The following is a 21,289-nucleotide window of genomic DNA, read 5'->3' as shown; positions in this document are numbered from 1 at the left end:
GCCACAAAAAGTGTTCAGAACCAAGTCTTATAAATAATCAGAACTTTTATTAAATAAAAATCATGAAATAAATTAGTGCAGAACGTCATCTTAACGTCACTGACGAGTCTGTTTGGCCCGAAGCTTCTGTAACGTTTTCTGTGGGGAAAAAAAGACGAGAAATGAGACGAGCTCAGCTGCAGAACCTCTGGGGCTCGGTTCTAACCATCGGTTCTGAACCATCGGTTCTGAACCATCGGGTCTGAACCCATCGGGTCTTACCCTGTGGAACTCCTTGGCCTTCAGCCGGTTCTTGGCCCAGTCCTCCTGCCTGCTGCGGACGGCCCGGCGCTGCTTCACCTCCTCCAGCTGCTCGTACAGTCTGCAGAGAGAAGATGCTCTCAGGCTCCGCCCACAACCCCCAGAGGCTCCGCCCACAATCCCCAAAATCAGTGCTGAAGGTCAGCCGGGCCGTACCTGCGAGTCCGCTTATGCATCTCGGACAGGTTCTGGTTCCTCTGCTCAGGAGCAACGATCCTAACCTCCGCGGTTCCTGGACCGGATCCGGTCGCTGAGAAGAAACGAGTCGCAGGATTTTAATTAGATGTGAACAACGGTCAGGTGTGTCGCTGCCTCTTAGCGACTAACCGACCCGGTTTAAACACTGCGGGTCCAGTTTAAAGCCCTGAGCTCAGAGGTACTGCAAACCCAGTGCTGGAGTTCTGCTAACAGCCCGGTTATTGGACCCAGGTGTGTTGAAGCATGAGACCAGACTGCTGGTCAGCAGCAATATAGACCTAAAGCGTTTAGAATTTATTTATTTTGTTTGTTTTTTTTTTTACATAAAAATGATTAAAAGGTAAAATGTTACTAAATAAATTACTTTATACCCAGAGTCCAAAATATTTTACCAGCCAAAATATTAATTCTGACTACATGTCTCCACATAATGTCGTTACATAGTTAGCCTGAGCTAAATGCTAGCTGCTAGCTAACGGACGTGACGTAGCAGCTGTAGTTCTCGGGTCACATGTGAGTGTTTTTGTAAGTTTTTTGTCATACGAGCCGAGCCGACAGCAGAGGAACATAAAGAAGCTCCATTCACACGATGACTGAAAAACACGACTTGGTACAAAACATTTTCTCGCTTTGTGGCAGCTAGCCCTCTGAAGTAGAGCTGGACGATAATTCAACAACTATATTTATTAATTAATAAACGGATGTCGATAATAGAAAAAATTACGGTAAATTTAAAAAAAAAAGTTAAATAGAATAACAGTTTTCCTTCCTTATGTATTCTAGTCATGTAGGTTAATATTACATCATTACATCCTACCAACCAATCAACACAGACCCAGGAACTAAGCTCCGCCCCCTTCAAAGAGTACAAAGAGCATGCGTTATTTTGTCTTAAAAACCTTGAAGTTTTGGTAAAAAGACGGTTGAATAAGGGGTTGAGTTTGAATTCAGTGCTTGTGTGTCTATGTAAAATGGGTTGCTAAGCAACAGTATAAAATGGCCAGGGCTGCATTTAAAATATATGTTTCGAATTAGTTGATAATTATATCAATTGATATGATTGATATTTTATCGATATGTTTTTTCTATGTCGTCCAGCCCTACTCTGAAATTTACTCTGATTAGCCGTCTGGCGAGTGTTAATGGTATAAAGGGTCAGAAAATAACAGATTATTTTACTGAAAACAGAGACATCTGATCGTATTTTGAAGTTTTAACTGATAAAACTTGACCAGAACATCAGTTATCGGGCAGCAATCACGGACCGGACCGCCGTGTTGGATGTCTGCATCCAGGTTGTATTTCTGGCCGTTTGGACCAGCAGCAGCGCTTGAAATTTTCTGTTTTAAATGGCTGAGCTAATAAAGCTCAGAGTAACGGAGACATTTTAACGGTAAAGAGCAGAAAAAGTCAGGAAACTTCAGAGTTTATCGTCATTATTCACAGAATTAATGAAATTAATCGTTATTCTGATGGTTTCCAGTCTAGAGGCTGAGGAGCGTTAAATGGACTAAACTTCGCTCTGACGACAAATCAAACTTTAAATGTTTAAACAAGCAGTGATGAAGGAAGATCTCCACGTTTCTGGACTGCCCCCCCCCCAATCAGACCAGGACAGCAGTGAACCATTTTGCTGACTCAGGTGAGCACAGGTGCAGGTCTACCTGCTGCAGGCAGGTGGCGCTGCTCCGGTCCTCTGGCAGCTCTAACCGGGTCTCTCCCTGCGGACCGGACCCGACTCCTGGTTCTGAGCTCCTCCAGCCTGCGGTTGGACCTCTGAATGAGAGCCTGGCGTCTCCGCTGGAGGACGTCGTCCTGCTGGACGCTGCAGGACGTCCAGTGAAGCTGCAGGACGGACGCTGGACAGGAAGGAGGCGTGTCCTCAGCAGACCAGGGCTCCGCCCCCTAGTGGACAGAGTTTGCAGGTTAGAAGGTCCGGATTCGGGTCCTCGGGGTCCTGCGCCTTCTGATGACGTCACTATACATGATTGGTTTAACGTTTGCACAATTACGCAAAACATTGTAATCGGTCTGGACAACTTACTAAGGTAATTATAGCGGGGTGTAGGTTTTATTCCAGAGCAGGATTACGGTTTGTAAACGGACAATTTTACGAAGAAATTCTCCATGGTCCCTGCGCCTCCTGATGACGTCACATTATGGCAACACCACTCAAACAAACTACATAGAGCCCACGGTCTGCATTTGTAACGAATCAATTTTATTTAGTTAATTTAGCGGTTTCTTTTTTCTCAAAAGCTTGAACGAATATTCAAGCCATTTTACCAAAAAATAAATAAAATAAATAAATAAATAAATATTTGACAATTGGCTCAATGTTTGGAAGAATATTGTTAACAAAAATGGAAGGGCTAGCCAGACTAATTTATCCAGCATATATCTTAAATGTACCAAATACCACAATAAAAAAAAAATAAAAAAATTCATCACAATTTCATCTGGAATAATAAAAAAAATGTGATCAGAAAGAACAACATCAATACAAAAAGGAGGAATGAACGTTATTGATTTTAAAGTGATGAATGCCGTGATAAAATTAAATTTAGCTGCTGACTTTTATTAAAAATGAAAGTTTATGGTTTAGTTTCCCTTCACAACTTAAAAAAAAAAAATTGGAGGAATTAAATTTCTCTAAGGTTGTAACTTCTTTGATCCTGCAAAATTACAGATTAAATTGTTAGACTACCACACAAGTATTCCAAAATGATGTTAAAAGTTTTCACGCCTCGACTAATTTACAGGAAAATAACCGTAAATCAACAAAATAAAATTGATTTGTAACAAATGGAGACCCCGGGCGTAATGTAGTTTGTTTGAGTGGAGTTGCCATATGATGATGTCATCAGGAAGCGCCCGAGCCGATCTGGTACCTACAGCGGCTGCGTCCGGCGCCGGTACCAACCTGCTGTCCGTCCTCCTGCAGCGCCTCGTCGTCGGTGCTGGCCGTGTCCAGGTCCGGTACCGTGGTGTCGGTCAGGCTCAGCAGGGTGATCTGGGACTGCTCCAGGATGCCTTGCTCCAGGGCGCTTCCTGAGGAGTCCGGCCGCTTCTCTCGTTCTGGACTCGTCTCTGCGTGACGCTCGCTGACCGGATCAGAACCCGCCGAGGTTCTGGGTTCAGGCGCTTCGCGGCACCTGAAGCCCGGCGGGTCACAGGAGTCCGGTGCCGGGTCCGGCGGGAGGACGGATTCCTCGGAGACGGCGAGCTGGGAGAAGGACTGCTGTAGAACCCTGCAGCAGTCTGGCTCCTCGGTTCTGAGCTGCTCGGGTGACGGGCCGGGTTCTGACCCGGGTTCTGGCCCGGCTGGACTCCCGTCAGCAGAGTCCGACATGCTGAGGTCAGGAAGGTGAAAGGTCATGGTGGGGTCAGCCGTCTGGTTCTGGGTGTGTTCTGCCAGCAGCGGGCGGAACGAATCTGAGCGGAGAGAAGACGGGTCGGGTTTTAGTCGGTTCCAAACGGGTTCTGAAAACAGAACCTTTTCACCACAACGCCGCCTCTGACCAGAACCCTCCGACCCAGTACAGCAGTCGGACCCGTCCATGGACGGTCGGGTTCCCGGGAGTAACGGCGCCGAAGGCAAACCCTGACAGACCCAAGGCGTTCCCGGTCCAGAGCAGAACCAGAACACAATGTCCCTCCGTTGTGTTCTGGTTCTGCTCCAAAGTCTCCTAGAGGGTGACCCGTAAAACCTCTCAAAGACTCCCAGGAACCATCTGGGTCAGAACCAGAACCATGCCCCCATTTTCAGCGGGTCGTGAGGGACGAACTCGCTGGACCGGACCTTCAGCTGGACCTGGTTCTGCCTGCAGTGGCCCGGACAGAAGATCGGTTCTAAAACTAAGCGTTTGGATCGGGTTCTGACAGAACATTCTGGTTTCAACACCAGGTTCTTCACCGGGGGACGTGGTACCAGAACTCTTCTGTTTGGACCTTCATGCAGCATTCGGGCCGAGCCTTTGGTGGACCCGCCTCCAGCGGCGTCTACAGGTTCTGTGACCCGGTTCCACCGTCGGGTGCGACCCGTTCTCAGCGTGTCTGAAGCGGACCGTGGAGTTGGAGCATCAGAACTTTAGCAGCTGGACTCGTGGCGCCGACCAATCAGAGACGGCGCCGTGTGACACAGCGCCGGCAGAACCGGGACAAACCGCCGGTTTCGGGTCGCTGGACTGGAGGTTCTTAGAACTTTTCCCCGGGTTTGAGCAGAACCGGGTCGTTGACGTCACGGTGGGTCCGAACGCAGCAGCACTAGAACCTTCTCAGCCTCACCTTCAGCACCGAGAGAGTCCAGCTCCACCGGGCCGGGTTGGTTCTGCAGCACCGGGCTCTGAACACGGACCGGACCGTGATCCGAGGCCCCGGGAAGCGGCGCCGGTACCACTGGGTCTCTGGTCTCAGGTCCACCTGCAGATGCAGCGTTAAGCTGGAGGTTCTGGATGGTTTGAAGTTGATCAGAACTCTAAACTGGACCTACCTGGGCTTCCACCGGGTCGGTCCACAGAACCGTCCAGCTCCCCGACCAGCGGTCTCATCCGGGTCTCCTCCAGCCACGACGGTTCTGATGTCACACGGCCGGGCCAATCAGAACCGCACGGCTGGGACAGGCGGCCAATCAGCCGGCTCAGAGCCGAGTCCCATCCGCCCAGATCTGAGCCCAGATGGGCCGGCGGGCCAGAACCGGGTCCGATCATTGAGGACTGGGCCGACGGCTGGCCCAGCAGCTGCTCCAGAACCGAGTGGCTCTCATCTGGACCCAGACAGGACGACTGGTCGGCCAGCTGGAACCTTAAAGGCCGGAAAGAGTTCTGGTCCGGTTCCACGCTCAGCGACGGGTCACCAGGACAGAACCGGGCCCAGGCGGGCCGACCCGGGGACGGCGTCTCCTGCAGAACAGCACAAACGGATCAGTACTCGGGTCCAGAGATGTTTTAGTGCACTTGATGGGAAACAACTGGACCGGTTCACTCCAGAACCAACACAGCAGAACTGGAAAGGATCCGGTCCAGGTTCTGCAGAAGCTTTATACGAGCCAGAACCAGACTCTGGGTTAGGTACTGACCAGGAAGTGGTTCTGGTTTTCATCCTCCGTCCTCGATGCCACCGACGGCCGCAGAGAATCAGAACCGGACCCCTCCAGACTCGGACCTTCGCTGTCTGAGAGCAACAGAACCACAGAATGTTTTAGAACATCCGTGATGAGAAGCTGCCGTCCAGAACCGGACCGGTGGGGTGAACCGGACCTGCTGCCGCCCCAGCGGCGCCGAGGGACAGGTCGAGCTCTCTGGTGTACTTGTCGATGATGCGCTGGATGCTGCTGTCACTGAACGGCGAGTCTGCAGATGGACCGGCAGAACCAGAGGTCCGGTTTCCCTCTGGCCCGGGAGTCGGAGCACATGGCGAGGCGGCGCCGCCCAAACCCGACCCGGTCCGGTTGAAAGGCCGAGGTTCCCCTGCAGACAGAGAGGAGATGAGGCTGCAGCGAACATCCAGACACCAGAACCGTTTAGTTCTGACCCGGTATCGCCACGGAGGCCCGTTAACGTCGGGTTAGCGATCAGGAAGAGAGACAAAGATTCTTAAACGAGCCTTTGAGCCGGTTCTGACCGGATGGTACCGGCCAGCAGAACGACCTCCAGATCAGCAGGTTTGGACCCATTTAGAACCGGACCTGAAACTTCCTCTGGAAAGAAACCCGGCGCCGTTAACTCGACCGGTTCTAGCCAGAACTTTGGGTCAAATACCAGAAGTTCTGGCTTCTTCTAGATTAGTTCCAGTTTGGACTAATGCTGAACAATTAATCGCAATTAGTCAGCAGTTTTTGGCAATGTAACAATTAATGGTTCTGACGCGTCCTTTAGGTGTTAAAATGTTTAAAGGGAACAGAGGTGCAGCAGAGAGATAATCTAATTTTATTATTTGTTTTAGAGTTTATATAATAAAACTGTTTTAACAGAAACTTTCAGGAATCTCACCACAGCATTAAATACGATCAAACTGATTAATACATAGACTTATTGGTTGGTTGCACAAGGATTGATGTCTAACTCAACAAGCTATTCTCTTGAATAATAATATTCAGATTAATAAAAACTGTTAAAGTTACTTATTTTAAATGGTCCTTGTTGACAAACATTTCTGTCTACAGGCCACTTTTGTTGCTTGTCGTCAATGCAGAGAAAAGTCAAAATTAAAGCGCAATTATGGTTGAAATATATCGCAATTTAGATTTTTGGCCAAATCGTACAGCCCTAATATGTTTAAAAAGACATGATAAATTAAACTGGAAATAAATAATTGCATTAAAATCACAATATCAAGATAAAAAAATAAATAAATCGCAATTAGATTATTTTCTAAAATCGTTCAGCCCTAGTTTGGACGACAACTCAATAATGATATTTATTGATAGAAAGAAAAAAAAGTCAGTAAAAAGTTCAATAGAATTAAAGTTTTCCTTCCTTTTGCATTCTAGCGTTGTAGCCAATCACAACGCAGATCCAGGAACTAAGCTCCGCCCCCTTCAGAGAGGTCAGAGAGCACACATTCTTCTTTTTTAAAAACTTGTAGTTTTAATAAAAGTTGAATAAGGGGTTGAGTTTGAATTCAGTGTTTGTGTCTTTATCCAAAAATAGGTTGCTAAGCAACAGCATAAAACAGTCAGGGCTGCACTTAAAATATGTTTTGAATTTGTTGATAATTATCGATATTGATCAATATGATTTATATTTTATCGATATGTTTTTTCCTACATCGTTCAGCTCTAGTTTGGACCCAGAACCACAGACAGAACCAAAGCCTGTGGTTCTGGGTCATTCGGGTCGTTGGGCGTAAATCAAAGGCCCGGTTTTCGTGAAACGGTCCAGAAGTCCCCGCCGGTTCTGGAGGTCCGACGCTCCACTGAGCATCGCTGGCATCACAGGCGAGACGGACCCGAGCGGTACCGGTCCGGGCCCGTCTGTGATCCAGATCCTTCCCTGACAGCGGTTCTGATGTCAGCGCCGGTTCTGCTGCCACTCACCGGTGGAGCCGTGCTGCTGCTCCGGGTCGGTGGAGACGTAGCTGCCGCTGGAGATGGTGGTGGAGGAGAGGCAGTCGGAACCGGCGGTTCTGCGGAGAGGCTGGCAGAGAAATGACGAGTCAGCGATATCTGGGGTTCAGAACCAAGAACTAAACGGACCGGCTGAGCTCAGTTCAAGTGTAGGAACCCTCATGAAGCACGTTAGCTTAGAGAACGCGCTTTAGGTTCTGAAGTTTCACATCATCGCTCAGAACACAGAACCAGAACCACACACACACAGAACCACACACACACAAACAAACAGAACCACACACACACAGAACCATTCAGCAGAACATTCAGCAGAACATGCAGCAACAGAACAGAGACGCTTCTCCAGCGTAATCAGCGGTCCAGGTCTCGCCACCTGGGCTCAGATTTGGCTCGGTTTCATCACGGATCCACAGCAGATGGACCTCAGAGGGGTCAAAGGTCAGAGAAAAGCCCAAACACGTCAAAGCCCGGTTTGTTTACCTCTGAGGGGGATTTGGACCGGGAGGAGTCGGCTCCTCTCCCAGAATCAGAACCAGGCGATGATGCGGAGGTCGCCTTGGTGTCAGAACCTAGAAGCGCTGGACTGGATCGGCCCGTTGGGAGCGGTTCTCCGTCCCTGGTAGCGGCGCCGCTGCTTTCTGGGGACGATCCGGCGCCGGACAGCAGCCGCTCCCTCCAGAGTCGGGTCTCTGAGTCGGGTCCGGAGCTGGAGGCGCACGGTGACTGCAGAGTTCTGTCAGAACCGTCCTGTATGATGACGTCTGCAGCGTCTTCCGGGCCTGAAAGATGAGAGACGGGGCAGCTGAAGCACCTCCTCACACGGGACCAGAACCGGACCGGTACCGGGGTTCTGGAAGCGGCGCGGACCTGCGACCCGACTGGCGTTGACCGGAGTCTCCACCTCCTGGATGGCGCTGAGCTCGTGTTGTTCTGGCATCGCCTCGTTGAAGCCCAGCCGGACCCGAGTCACAGGAGGCCTCTGGGTCCGTGGAGCGGGAAGGAGTCCGGGAGGTTCTAGAGGTTCTGGAGGATCCGCGCTCGGAACCAGTCGGGCTTGAAAGGGAGAGTTAAAAACACAGTTCTGAACATATTTATGATTTAAAGCCATCATTGGATAAATGCTCCAGTGATGCTAACTTTTTGTTTTCTGTCTTTTTTCTCTTCATAGAAGGTACACCTGGTCTGGTGTTCTGTTAGCTGTGACATCATCAGGGGAGGCAGATCATCCTCTATTACCATCTAACATAGAAAGTACTCCTGGGTCAATGTGAGCTTCTGAGCTTTCTGTGTCTCTGCTCTGTCTTCTCTACCATAGAAAGTACTCCTGGGTCAATGTGAGCTTCTGAGCTTTCTGTGTCTCTGCTCTGTCTTCTCTAAGCCCCAGTGGGTGGAGGCAGATGAGCGTTCACACTGAGCCTGGTTCTGGTTCTGCTGGAGGTTCTCCTCCCTGTTAAAGGGAAGTTTTCCTCTCCACTGTCGCTTCATGCATGCTCAGTATGAGGGATTGCTGCAAAGCCATCAACAATGCAGACGACTGTCCACTGTGGCTCTACGCTCTTTCAGGAGGAGTGAATGCTGCTTGGAGAGACTTGATGCAACCTGCTGGGTTTCCTTAGAGAGGAAACTTTCTCACCAACCTGGAGGATCTGATGGAGTCTGACTTTGGAAAGAACCTTGAGATGATGTGTGTCGTCATAATAATAATAATAATAATAATAATAATAATAATAATAATAATATCTACCTTTCCCTCCGCGGTCAGACGGGGTTGGCTCAGGCCCCTCCTCCTCCTCCAGGTGTGACAACGTTCCTCCGTTCGATTCCTCCAAGGCCCTCAGCAGCGACGCCAGCAGCTTCAGTCGTTTCTGGCGGACGCCGTCTGGGTCAGAACCGTCATCGCTGGGAGCATCAGAACCGCTCTGTGGCCAATCAGAAAGCAGCAGAGGTGAAGAGCCAGACGTTTTACTCAGGAGTAGCACTACTACATATTTTACTCCTGTAAAGGTAAGAAGTAGTCGGCCAAGAAATGAATCAATAAGAATAAAAACATATTCAGTAAGAAGTAGGGCTGGACGATAATTCAATAATATTTATCAATGATAGAAAAAGGGTCAATAAAAGTTCAATAGAATAACAGTTTTCCTTCCTTTTGCATTCTAGCCTATAATGTAGGTTAATATTACATCATTACATCCTCCCAGCCAATCACAACGCAGATCCAGGAACCAAGCTCCGCCCCCTTCAAAGAGTTCAGAGAGCACACGTTCTTTTTAATTTTTTAAATCCTTGTAGTTTTGATGAAAAGTTGGTTGAATAAAGGGTTGAGTTTGAACTCAGTGTTTGTGTCTTTATCTAAAAATAGCATAAAATGGCCAAGACTGCACCTAAGATATATGTTTTGAATTTGTTGATAATTATCAATAGCCATCAATATGCTTTTTATTTTTATCAATATGCTTTTTTTCCCCCTATATTGTAGAAAAAAAAAGGGTAATCAAGTACTGAGTAACTAATAACAGCTGATGATTCATTTTTAAAATTATGTAATAAGAGACAGAAACAAAGGTTATGTGCAAATTCTGTTTTTTAAAGAGAAAAATGAAAAAGAATATACAAAGAATAACATAATTACAAAGCATAATTTAAGCAGAAACTTTTCTAAACCATTTGTTTCAACATTAAAATTGAAAGCAATACTTACAGTTAATGTGTATAAAGTATGTTAGATATTATTAGAAGTACTTTGCATTGTTCTGTTTACTGAATGTTCATCTGACCTCCATGTGGCTCAATAATCAGCAGATAGAAAATAACTTTAAAACAATAATGCTAAGAAGTCTCACTTTAACATAAACTCCAGGTTTTTGTCTCTCTGGTGAATTTTTGGTTAAAACAAGTTTATTCTTTATTCATGAAGTTACTCAGAGCAGGAAGAGTAGCCAGAAGTTTTACTGAAGTAAGAGCAGCAATACTTGAGTTACTATAATAATAATAATAATATTTTATTTTATTTAAAAATTTCTTTTTGTAATTTTTTTATTTCTTTTTGCTTTTTCTACCTCCTTTTGATCCATGGTATAACAAGGACATCGGTGTATATATTTGATGCATCTTGTACTACTTGATTCCTCTTTCCTATGATCACTGAGCCGATGAGAATTTCTCCAATCAATAAAGCTTATCTTATAATGTGACTCACGTAAAAAGTAAAAGTACCGTTCAGTAAAACAACTAAAAGTAAATTTTGCTCTAAAGGTTACTTTAGTAAATGTAAGTAGTTACCAGCGCCTCTGGAAAACGGATCCTAAGACCGACCCGGTCTGCGGCGCCGCCCACCTCCTCATCGGGGTCCATCAGAACCTGCAGCGCCTCCCTCTGGCTCCTCAGCCTCTCCTCCTCCTGCAGCCCTCGCCTCCTCCAGTCCAGCTCCTCCTCTCTGGAGATCAGGGACTCCGCCCACGGTTCCGGGTCCAGAGGTCGGCGGTCCGGTTCTGTTCGGCCCGGCTCAGAGGCGTGGAGTCTGGGCGGCGGTCTCAGTCTCTGCGGTAAGTGTTGCGTAACTCTCTCCCATATGCTGTCAGTGAGCTGAGCGGTGACGCCGGGCCGCTGGGCGCTGAAGGGGTTCAGAACCGACCCGTCTGACGGTACGCTGGACCCAACGGCGCCGCTGGACCCAACGGCGCCGCTGGAGGCGGGAGGAGAAGCAGACGAGCCTCTGGAGGCGACGTTCACAAAGGTTCTGGGTTCTAGACGAGCGTCTGAAGACGGCGGAGCCTGAAGAGGAGCTGAAGGAGGACCGGACCCGGTACCAGACGGAGGAACCGGGCCTGCCGGGTGGACGGGGGGCCTCGGCGCTGCGGCGGCGGCCATGTTGTGGCGGAGCCGCAGAGCTCGCTGGTATTCCTCCAGCCGCTGCCGAGCGACCTCCACCGACCTCTGATGGACCCTGAAAGATCCTCCTTCAGTTTGGTTCTGGTGTCAAAAAGGTTCTGTGTGGAGGAATACGCACCGGTTCTGCTCCAACAGGCGGCGCTGATGTTCCCGGACCCTCCTGGTGGACCCGTCTTCTCCTGCAGGACACGGCGCCTGCAGAACACGCGGCAGAACCATCAACATCTCTACGACCCAGAAACCCCGCTGAGCGTAACCGGACCTACTTCAGAGGGCGGACCCGTCTGGTTCTGGTTCTGGACCAGTGCTTCCTGGGTGACGGCAGCCTTCAGGCGCTCCCTCTCCTGCCGGGCCTCCAGCAGCAGCCGCTCCAGTTGGGCTTTCTGCTCCTGGAGCTCCTGGAGCAGAACCTCCTGCTGCAGCTTCTGGACCTCCAGCTCAGCTTCCTGTCGGACAAACCAAACCCGGATGGGAGACGTTCAGAACCGCTCAGAACCGCAGAGTTCCTGGACCGGCCGGTTCTGAGGGAAACGGGCCGTCAACACGTTCAGCGACAAGCTTTGGTTATTTTCTTCAGAACCGTTCAAGCTGAACCATAAGAGATTTTTTTTTCCACCGTGTAAAAGAACTGGGTTTTTATTTTGGCTCCACCCAAAAAAAAAAAAAGGAAAAAAAAAAAAAAAGATACGATTCAGTGACGGGAACAACTGAATCAGTCCTTTTAGAACAATAAGACACCTGAATGCACCAGGTTCTGTTCTACCAGTAGGGCTGGATGATATAAAGAAAGAAAATTATAGATAGACCATTTTAAACAAATTGAAACATAGATTTTAAGAGCAGCCTTTGGTATAAAAGCAGGATTTCCATCAATTCCTCACATGGATGAGACATTCCTTTAGGCCGTGGGCCAGAATCTGTACGGTGACTTTTCGTATGAACTGTCAGGGGGCAACTTTCTTGCACCGGGATAAGTTGCTACACATAGCAGTGATCTCAAAACACCAATGTTCCCACGTTTTCACTTGCACATTAAGAAGTTATAGCCGATAAAAAATCTAAACTGTGGCGCTCCAGTCCAATAAGTCACGTGATTCGATTTTTGCTGCTCAGCCAATCCGATCGCTGTATTGTCAGCTGAGCGAGTTTACCACGTCATCATGGCTGCGCCCGTAAGATGGTTGTTTCTGTTGTGTCTGTTTCCAGACGAAGAAAGCCCAATAATAGCATTTTGTGGCGCCACCTGGCAGAGATCTTGATGGCAAGAAAAAAATAAATAGCCCAGACCATCCATCCATTCATCCATCCATCCATCCATTCATCCATCCATCCATCCATCCATTTTCTAACACGCTTATCCCTGCGTTCGCGAGGTGCCGGTCCCTATCTCCAGCTGTCAATGGGCGAGAGGCGTTGTATAAACTGGACAGGTCACCAGTCCATCGCAGGGCAGAAATAGTCCAGACTTTTGCCCAATTTACTGTGATATCACCAAGACCTGCTGCGCTAGGATAGCACAGGTGTCGTTGTGCCAAACGACTTATCCCCGCCAGAATTTGTATTCCCTGCACCAAGAGCGCATTCAGCTGGAAGAATGAATCTAGTCAACTCCGCCTCATTTCCAACCTATTAGGCGTGGAAATGAGGATGTTTTACTTTTCTTAACGAAATATAGCAATGGTGTCGTTACATTATCGTTCATCCATCCATCCAGTATAATACGTTATGAGAAAGAAAACGGTCATTTCCAGATGTGTCACGAAAATATTAGCTTTATGTTATTAGATTGTCGAATGTCTGTCTGCTGAAACCAAAATCCACCTTCCTAAGTCCATCACAGCTGTCTGCTGGTTCTCTTTTTTGGTAGCTAAACCCGCATGAATAGATTATATAAAGCGGATTTCACGTGTGATCAAATGAACACTGAATAAAGGCACAGCCAAAATTATCAGATTTAATAAGATTTTAATTCAACCAAGAACCTTATCGAGATATTAACCGTATTAAGAAAACGAGATATGTCTCTTTTAAAAATAGAACAACGTATTAGGAGTTTAAAAAAAATAAATTTCATTTTACTAGAATGTGATGTTTAAAATATTTAGACTTCACAAAGCTGGAGGTTAAAACTTTTATTGATTTCAAAAATACAATACAAAATTCTACAAATTCCGAAGGGGATAACTCGTTTGGCACAACGAGTTTATACAACGCGTCTCACCCATTGACAGCTGGAGCTCGGCACCAGCACCTCGCAAACCCAGCGGGGATAAGCCTGTTAGAAAATGGATGGATGGATGGATGGATGGACAGATGGTCTGGGCTATTTATTTTTTTCTTGCCATCAAGATCTCTGCCAGCTGGCGCCAGAAAATGCTATTATTGGGCTTTCTTCATCTGGAAACAAATGCATACAAACATCTTACGAGCGCAGCCATGATGAACTGATGAACGCGCACAGCTGACAATACAGCGATCTGATTGGCTGAGCAGCAAAAATCGAATCACGTGACCTCTTGGACCGGAGCGCCACAGTTTAGATTTTTTATCGGCTATAACTTATTAATGTGCAAGCGAAAACGTGGGAACATTGGTGTTTTGAGATCACTGCTATGTGTAGCAACTTATCCTGGTGGAAGAAAGTTGCCCCCTGACAGTTCATACGAAACTTCTTAAGGAAGCGTCCTACAGATTCTGGCCCACGGCCTACTTACAGCTTATTGCAGATTTAATGGCAGCTCCCAGGACTCACAGGCCTCTGTTAGCAGGGCTGTGCATAAAAAAAAAAAAAATTAAAAAATTAAAAAAAATATTCGATAAAAAGATTAATATCAATGTTTTTAAAAATGATTAAATATTGATATTCTGACTTTCAATGTTGATATACCTCCCAGCCCCTAGGGGGCGTTATTACAGCTGTTACTGTTCACAGCGAGGAAGTGAGACGAATTTGTGTGACGTCTGAAAGGATTTTAGAAGCTCCTTCGTCCCTAAAATCAGACGTTTTGGACATTTTTAATTTCTATGAAAAGTTAAATGTATTAAAGAAAATGTTTTATGTTCCTGTTAATATATCAGCGTTCAATAAAGTGAGCATAAATATAATATTTGGCTGTTTTTGGTGATTGACTTTGAGCATTAATTTAAAATAAATAAATATCGATGTTGGAGTCAAAGCTAATCAAGCTGAGCTACGTATGAGAATTATATCGTTTCGTCTCATTCTAGATCATCTGCAACCTTTAGAGTCTAAAGAGTCATTTTTCCTATAGTCCACTTGAATTAAACCCGTTCAGAGCCGCAAATGTTGCCTGGTTATAAATTGTGATAAAGATCTACTGCAGGAAACATGTTGTCACAGTTAAAGAAACGCTCTTATGTCTATTTTGAGGTTTGAAAAAAAGAGGATGTTGATATTTGTGGATAATGATGTATTTAAAAAAATAAAAAATAAAAAATCATAGCATCCAACAAAATATTGATTTAAAATTAAATATTATTGACACTTTTAGCATCATTCTGTTGTGAAAATTAAAAGCAATTATCCCTAGGAAAAAAAAAACAGCTAAAACCTGCATTTATCATCATCATTACTACATTTAAATACCATAATAAAAGTATAATTTGTAGCCATAGTTATTAAGAGCCACAGGCTGCAGACCCTGGATGACTCCCAGGGTCTGCAGTGGGAACGTCGCTCCACATCTTTCTGCTGTTTAAAATCAACGTTCCGCTCTACAGTCTCACCTTCATCCTACGCTCTTCCTCAGCTTGCTGGGTTCTGCTGAGAAAAACACCAGGAGGGCAAGTTTCTGCTGCAGGCGGCGGTTCTGCTGGTTCCACAGCTGGATCCACAGCTGGATCAGTCGGACACAGACAGAGAAGAAACGTTGACCTCGGTGCTGAAGGCTCTAATGTGAATTTATTGTTCTTATGGAGGCAGATACCTGGCGGGGGGGTGGGGGTGCGTTTGTCGGCCTCGTGGCTCAGAGATCCAGACTCGATGGTCGTGTCCCGCTCTGGGATCAGGTCTGTGAAGACGGTCGGTGACGCTGCTGCAGGAACGCGGCTGGCGCCGTTAATCCAGTCGCTCCTTTGGCTGCGGATGCGATCCAGGAGTTTAATCAGCGCCCGTCTGGGAGGAGGCTTCATCTCTCCTCCTGCAGGGACCAGAAGCGAGTTTAACCAGAGCTTTGCTTCCAGGGGATTCAGTCTGAAGGTCTCCTCACCTTCACTGCTCCCGTCTCCTTCCTCACAGTCAGTCTGGACACGCTCTGCTTCAGTGTTGTCCTCCAGCGTAACGTCCAGCTCCTGGTCCTGGTCGCTGGTGGACGACGCTGGAAGAGGCTCAGGTACCAGCTGCACCACCAGGTCACCTTTGACCCCTGAGACAGGACAGATGGAGACGCTGAGAGGCTGAGCGCTGAGAAAACGGCTCAACACCAAAACATCAGGAGGTCCTACGTCTCTCGCCGGTGTACATGTCCTCAAAGGCGAACTCCATCTCCCTCTGGAAGTCCTGGCGGGTCTCCTGCCTCCTGTAGAGGGGCTGGAAGATCTGCGGAGGCATGTGGGACGCCTGCTGCCGCCTCCTCAGCAGGTCCGTCTGCTGCATGTGCTCCAGCTCGCCCACCAGACGCTGCCGGTCCTGAACACAGGCAGCAGGGCGGAGTCAGGGAGGCGGAGCGGCTCTGAGCCAATCAGACGCTGCTGAGAGCGACCCAGGAAGGAGGCGCTGTTTTTAAAGAGCTGTGATTGGTTGATCCTATGATCAATTTTCTTAAGATGATTTTTAAATGCACAAACAATATAGCTCCAGCCGTACTCTGTCCTTTTGTGACAAAAATAAATACACGGAGAGTTAAGTGATAGGGAAGGATTTACCAACGGAAATAAAAATAGAAAGTGACCTGAAAACATTTAATAGAAAGGTGAAACATTGGCTGAAAGAAAATCAAATATGTGAACATTGAGTCATTATGATTATTTTGGATGTGAGGTGTTGTTTTGTGTAATGTTGTTAGGATTGTGTAAAATGTTAATGGTTGTCTTTTATAAAGTATTTTATATATGATTGTCCAATGTGAGCTACGTTTTAGGAAAATGTATTTTATAAAGGCCTGACTGGGGACTGGGGTTGCAAATTAGCCTATAGGCTAGAAACCTTTCATGCAACACATTTACACATTTTGTTATGGCTCTGCCTATTACAATTATGAATGTAATAATGTGAGCTGCATTGTCCCTGACAAATAAACTAATAAAAAAAAGGACCCATTAAACTGGATTAAGATGAAATTCAGCTAAATGAATTTATTATTAGGAAATATATCTCTGTCCGCTGCTTTGCTGAAGAAATCTATCTGCGCATTCATAAAGAAATAAAAAATAATTAAAGCGTTTATGGGACTTGGTCTTGGAGACATGAGCCTGGATGAACTTCCTCGACTTCAGCAGTAATAAAACAGGAGAAGGTGACTTTCTGCCAGGAATCTTATTCTTTGACATCTCCTCTTAATTCAGCTTTTTTCAGCTATGACTTGTTGATTTTGTAACATTCGTCCATCTTTTTTTATAGCAACTCTCCTTGTTTGCTGTGATCCCTTCGCCTCTACTCCGTTAACAGGAACAACAGAACAGGATCCTTACAGCTCCAGTTCTGGCCTCCTGTTGGTTACAGGGCTGCTACACGTTCTTATGGATCTTTATGGGGACAATTTACCTTCACGTCTTCATTTTCACATTAAATCGTTCACCCGTGGTCGATATAAAGTGGAGCTGCAACGCTTTGGTCTGAATTCCTCGTTAATTTACCTTCATTTTCCCCCGTTTTACTCCTCTTCTGAGGTCCAGCTCAGAGAAACTCGTTTTGCTGCCGTCTCTTTAAAATCAGGACTTTTGGGTAAAGTTTCACATAAATAAAACGTTTTGTCCTGAGACATTCCCAGCAGTGACAAATGATCTGAATAATACGTATAGAAATATATCAGCAGGCAGACGGTCACATTATGTCAGCGCTAGGGCTGAACAATAATCGCATTTTCAATATAATCGCGATTTAAAAAAAACGCAATTTCCAAATCGCAGAGTCTGCAATTTTTGGCTATTTAACAATTAGTGAATTAGAAACGTCCATTAGGTGTTGGTAAAATGTTTAAAGTGGGTTTGCCTCCACGTGGAAGGGAAGACAGTTGCAGCAGTGAGATAATCTATTTAGAGGCCATTTTTGTTGCTTGTGTTAAATGCAGAGAAAAGTCATAATCGTAATTTTGGTTGAAATATATTGTAGGCAGAACGCAATAATTTCTGCTCCGAGTTTAGATGCTGTGGGTCTTTTAGCAACTAATCTGCACAGCGAGGAAACAAAATGATTTGTTGTTTGTATATGTTTAAAAAGACATGATAAATTAAACTGGGGTGGGGGGTTGACGCATTAAATCGCAATATTAAGATTTAAAAAAAAAAAAAAAAATCGCAATTAGATTATTTTCCAAAATCGTTTAGCCTTAGTCAGCGCTGGAATAACTGCTGTCAATAAACTGGAGCTTAGTGAAGAAAACCAGCCAATCAGCAGAAGGTCTAAGACGGTTAACTTTATAATCTTTTCACTAAAGTCTCTGCGACATTCAGCAGATCTGGGAATGTGAAGCACGTCCAGCACCAGATTCCTTAAAGGCAAAGAAACAGACCAGACTGCCTAAATCAGGCCAATGAAATGTTCTGATCTACGGTCAAACAGAACTTCTCCCTCCTCAACATATTATAGAACAGAACTGGAATATTAGCCAACATTTCTCCAGCTGCTGAGCGGCTCAGTGGGTCTCTGGTTGAATTCTGACCCCCTGCCAACATGAGGGCAGCGGCTCTGAGCTCCAGGTGAGGCGTACCTGGATGAGCTGCTCCCTGCGGAGAGCCTGCCTCCCCCTGAGACGAGCCTTCTCCAGCTGCTCCTCCCTCCTCCTCCTCTCTTCCCCCTGCAGCTCCTCCAGTCTCCTGGCCTCCAGGTCCGCCTCCTCTCTGGCGTCGGGCTGCAGATGTGAGCGCAGATTAGACAAACTGATGCTGGACAACCCTTCACACCTGTGGGGGGGGGGACCACCTGCTCCTGCTGCTCCTTCTCCACGGCGCTGTCAGGCAGGTGGTAGCGCGTGGCAGCAAAGGCGTTCAGAGACGACCTCTTTAAGGCGTGCGTCTTCTCAGAGTCGATGACCTGCAGGAGAGAATAATCAGTCAGACGTTTGCCTCAAAGAAGCAAAACCATCAGAACTGCTGAAATCTGCTTTTCCAGGTAAAACACCTGGATGGGGTCGGGGCGAGGCGGCGGGAGGCCGGCCACTTTGGCCGACCGCTCCTTCTCCGTCTGCAGCGCACTCTTCCTGGCGTTAATGGATCTAGAAACGAACGGAGGTTACGTTTGTGTCGCTCCGGGACAAATTCAGACGTGTGAACGTTTTAAAGCATCTTTACTGTTTTCGCCTCTCCTCCTCTCTGATCCTCTGGGCTTTGAGCTCCTTCAGAGCTTCACGGTGACGCTCCTCTGCTTTGGCGTGGTTCTCCTCCTCCCTCTGAGCCGCAGCCGCCACATCCGGTTCCTGAAGCAACGAGAAAACTCAGACTTCACGTCGGCCACGCCAGTTAGAGCAGAGGTGTCCAAACTTTCTGCCATGAAGGCCAATAATGTCACGTAGAAAGAACTCAGGGGCCACAAAATTAAAAGCTTTTTAAAAATCAAAATGGTAAAAAGCTCTTATTTTTAACTGCTCAACAATAAACTAAGCACACAAAATACTTTATGCTGGTGAAGATTCTCAGTCATCCAGGTCATGGTCATTCCAAAAAAAAGGTAAAAAACAAAGCAACTGGACTTGTTTTCCGTAGTTGAAGACGTTTCGCTTCCTCTCCAGGAAGCTTTTTGAATTGAGAAAGCTTCCTGGAGAGGAAGCGAAACGTCTTCAACTACGGATAACAAGTCCAGTTGCTTTGTTTTTTACCTTTTTTTGGAACAAAATACTTTAATGAAACAAGCAATCTAGTCTGCTTTCTGTAGAAAAGGAGTCTGTAAATCATTTTACATTTGAGACATAAAAATACTATTGCAGGTTCTAAACTGTTTGGGTTGATCGTCTTTTTCTATTGTTTATTAATTTGGTCTCACTCTTGCTTTATTTTACCAGAGTTAAATAAATCAGTGCACCCAAGCCTGCCTTTTGGTAAAACATGTGTGGCCTTATTTACTATTAACTTAAAAGCAAAAATATGGCCAAGATAAAAAATAATGTTGCTGCACCTTATATCTTCCATTTTAAGAAGGTTTTGTGCATTTTTTTTTGAAAGGCCTAGTATCAGTGAAAATCAGCGTATCGCCTCAACCATCTGAGCTGGCAGAACCAAATTTAGGCCATTGTTGCGCTGTGATTGATGTCCGCCCAGAGGCATCCAGAGGGCCATTGTGGCCCCCGGGCCGCATGTTGGACCCCCCTGGTTTAGAGACCCGGGTGTTTTCCACCCTGCGTCGCTCACGTTGTCTCTGGCGCTCCTGTGGCTCTGGCCCAGGAGCTGCAGGCTCTCCTGGTAGAGCCTCTGCAGCGTGAGGAGCCGGTCCCTCTGCTGCCGCTCCCAGTCCTCCCTCAGCTGCTCCTCCAGCTGCTGGAGCTCCTGCTGCCGTCTCTGCTCCACATCCCGCCGGATCTGCAGCGCGATTTCCCTCTGCTGCTCCCGCACCTGCGGCCGGAAAACAGGAAGAGAGCTAAATGAGACTGAAGCAGCTCAGTGGACCAACCAGGCAGAAGGTGGTGATCCAGTTTCAGTTTTATACCCTCACAAAGTATATTACCTCCATCTTTAGGGCAAATCATTCACTTATAAATCCATAAATACATTCAAATGGCTGCTCTAATCCATGGCTGACAGGTTCAGCCTCAATAAATCTATTGTAAACATATTTAGCACCTCTTAAAAAACCCACAGCTTCACATGTTCCTCCTGGAGAACTTCACAGACTGAGTTTATAAAGTTCACTCCTGTAAAAGCCTCAAGATTTCCCTGTTTAAACGGCTACTATATATATATATATATATATATATATATATATATATATATATATATATATATATATATATATATATATATATATATATATATATATATATATATGAAGCGACAGAACCTTCCAGAACCGACCATCACCTGCTGTATTCGCAGTTTTCTCCTCCTTTCAAGCTCCTCTCGGATTAAACGAGCCTCCTCGTTGGGACTCAACCTCAATCTCGACACTTTTCTCTTCATTTTTCTCAGAAACGCTAACGGACATTTTTGTTCCCCCTCCAGAAGCGAACCTGGAGGCTAATAATTAGCCTTTTTGTCGCAGATCAAACTCGCTCCCTCTCTCGTTTAAGGCCGCAAAAACCATCCCGACTCAGTCAGACCCTTAAAGTGGGAAATAAAAAAATAATAAAGTTATAAAAAACACACAAAGTAACGGTAAAATGCTCCATTATTACAAAATATCTTCGACGAGAACAACTCGTAAGACAAAAGCGACCGTTTGTGTTCGGTACGTCATATCCGGTGGTTTAAATTCACCGCCGTGCCGCGGAAACGTTTTGGTTCCTATTTATAATAGTTGTTAATTGCAATTACAATTACAGTAATTGTAACTTCATATAAAATAGTTAAACACACAAAACTCTGCCTCTAACGTTAGCTTTGACTTTTATTTTATTTTTTCGTTTTTTAAAAGAAATGTCGGGGGGGTCAGTGATGTTGTGACACTGGACCTGCACCATTTGCTGTCACCGGTAGAAAGAGTGACAACTGCCCGCACGGGAGGAG

At 46.3% G+C, this 21,289-nt stretch overlaps 1 protein-coding gene across 3 annotated transcripts; it reads right to left on the bottom strand.

The window, feature by feature from the left end:
* Positions 1-30: 30 nt before the first annotated feature.
* cep295 (centrosomal protein 295) lies at positions 31-21,033 on the bottom strand. 3 transcript variants are annotated; one of them, XM_021312810.2, is made up of 26 exons: positions 20,645-21,033; positions 19,979-20,179; positions 18,926-19,050; positions 18,756-18,849; positions 18,558-18,668; positions 18,346-18,486; positions 15,923-16,106; positions 15,688-15,843; positions 15,406-15,618; positions 15,206-15,315; positions 11,725-11,904; positions 11,577-11,653; positions 10,850-11,513; positions 9,312-9,486; positions 8,435-8,620; positions 8,048-8,346; positions 7,535-7,634; positions 5,757-5,966; positions 5,576-5,670; positions 4,991-5,399; positions 4,786-4,920; positions 3,422-3,933; positions 2,163-2,403; positions 457-550; positions 262-361; positions 31-138 (listed from the first exon to the last, which is right to left on the bottom strand). In XM_021312810.2, exons 1-26 carry the CDS (start codon positions 20,741-20,743, stop codon positions 97-99), a joined length of 4,953 nt encoding a protein of 1,650 aa, XP_021168485.2. In that variant the 5' UTR covers positions 20,744-21,033; the 3' UTR covers positions 31-96. The 3 variants fall into 3 exon arrangements, with proteins under 3 accessions (XP_021168485.2, XP_035987354.1, XP_035987355.1); XM_036131461.1 differs by having other exon boundaries at positions 15,206-15,618; XM_036131462.1 differs by having other exon boundaries at positions 10,904-11,513; positions 15,206-15,618.
* Between the last annotated feature and the right edge of the window lie 256 nt (positions 21,034-21,289).

The sequence above is a fragment of the Fundulus heteroclitus genome, unplaced genomic scaffold (genome assembly GCF_011125445.2).
Source record: "Fundulus heteroclitus isolate FHET01 unplaced genomic scaffold, MU-UCD_Fhet_4.1 scaffold_44, whole genome shotgun sequence".
Lineage (NCBI taxonomy): Eukaryota > Metazoa > Chordata > Actinopteri > Cyprinodontiformes > Fundulidae > Fundulus > Fundulus heteroclitus.
Note: the sequence above shows the minus strand (reverse complement) of the source record. Positions and strands in the feature narration are given on the sequence as shown.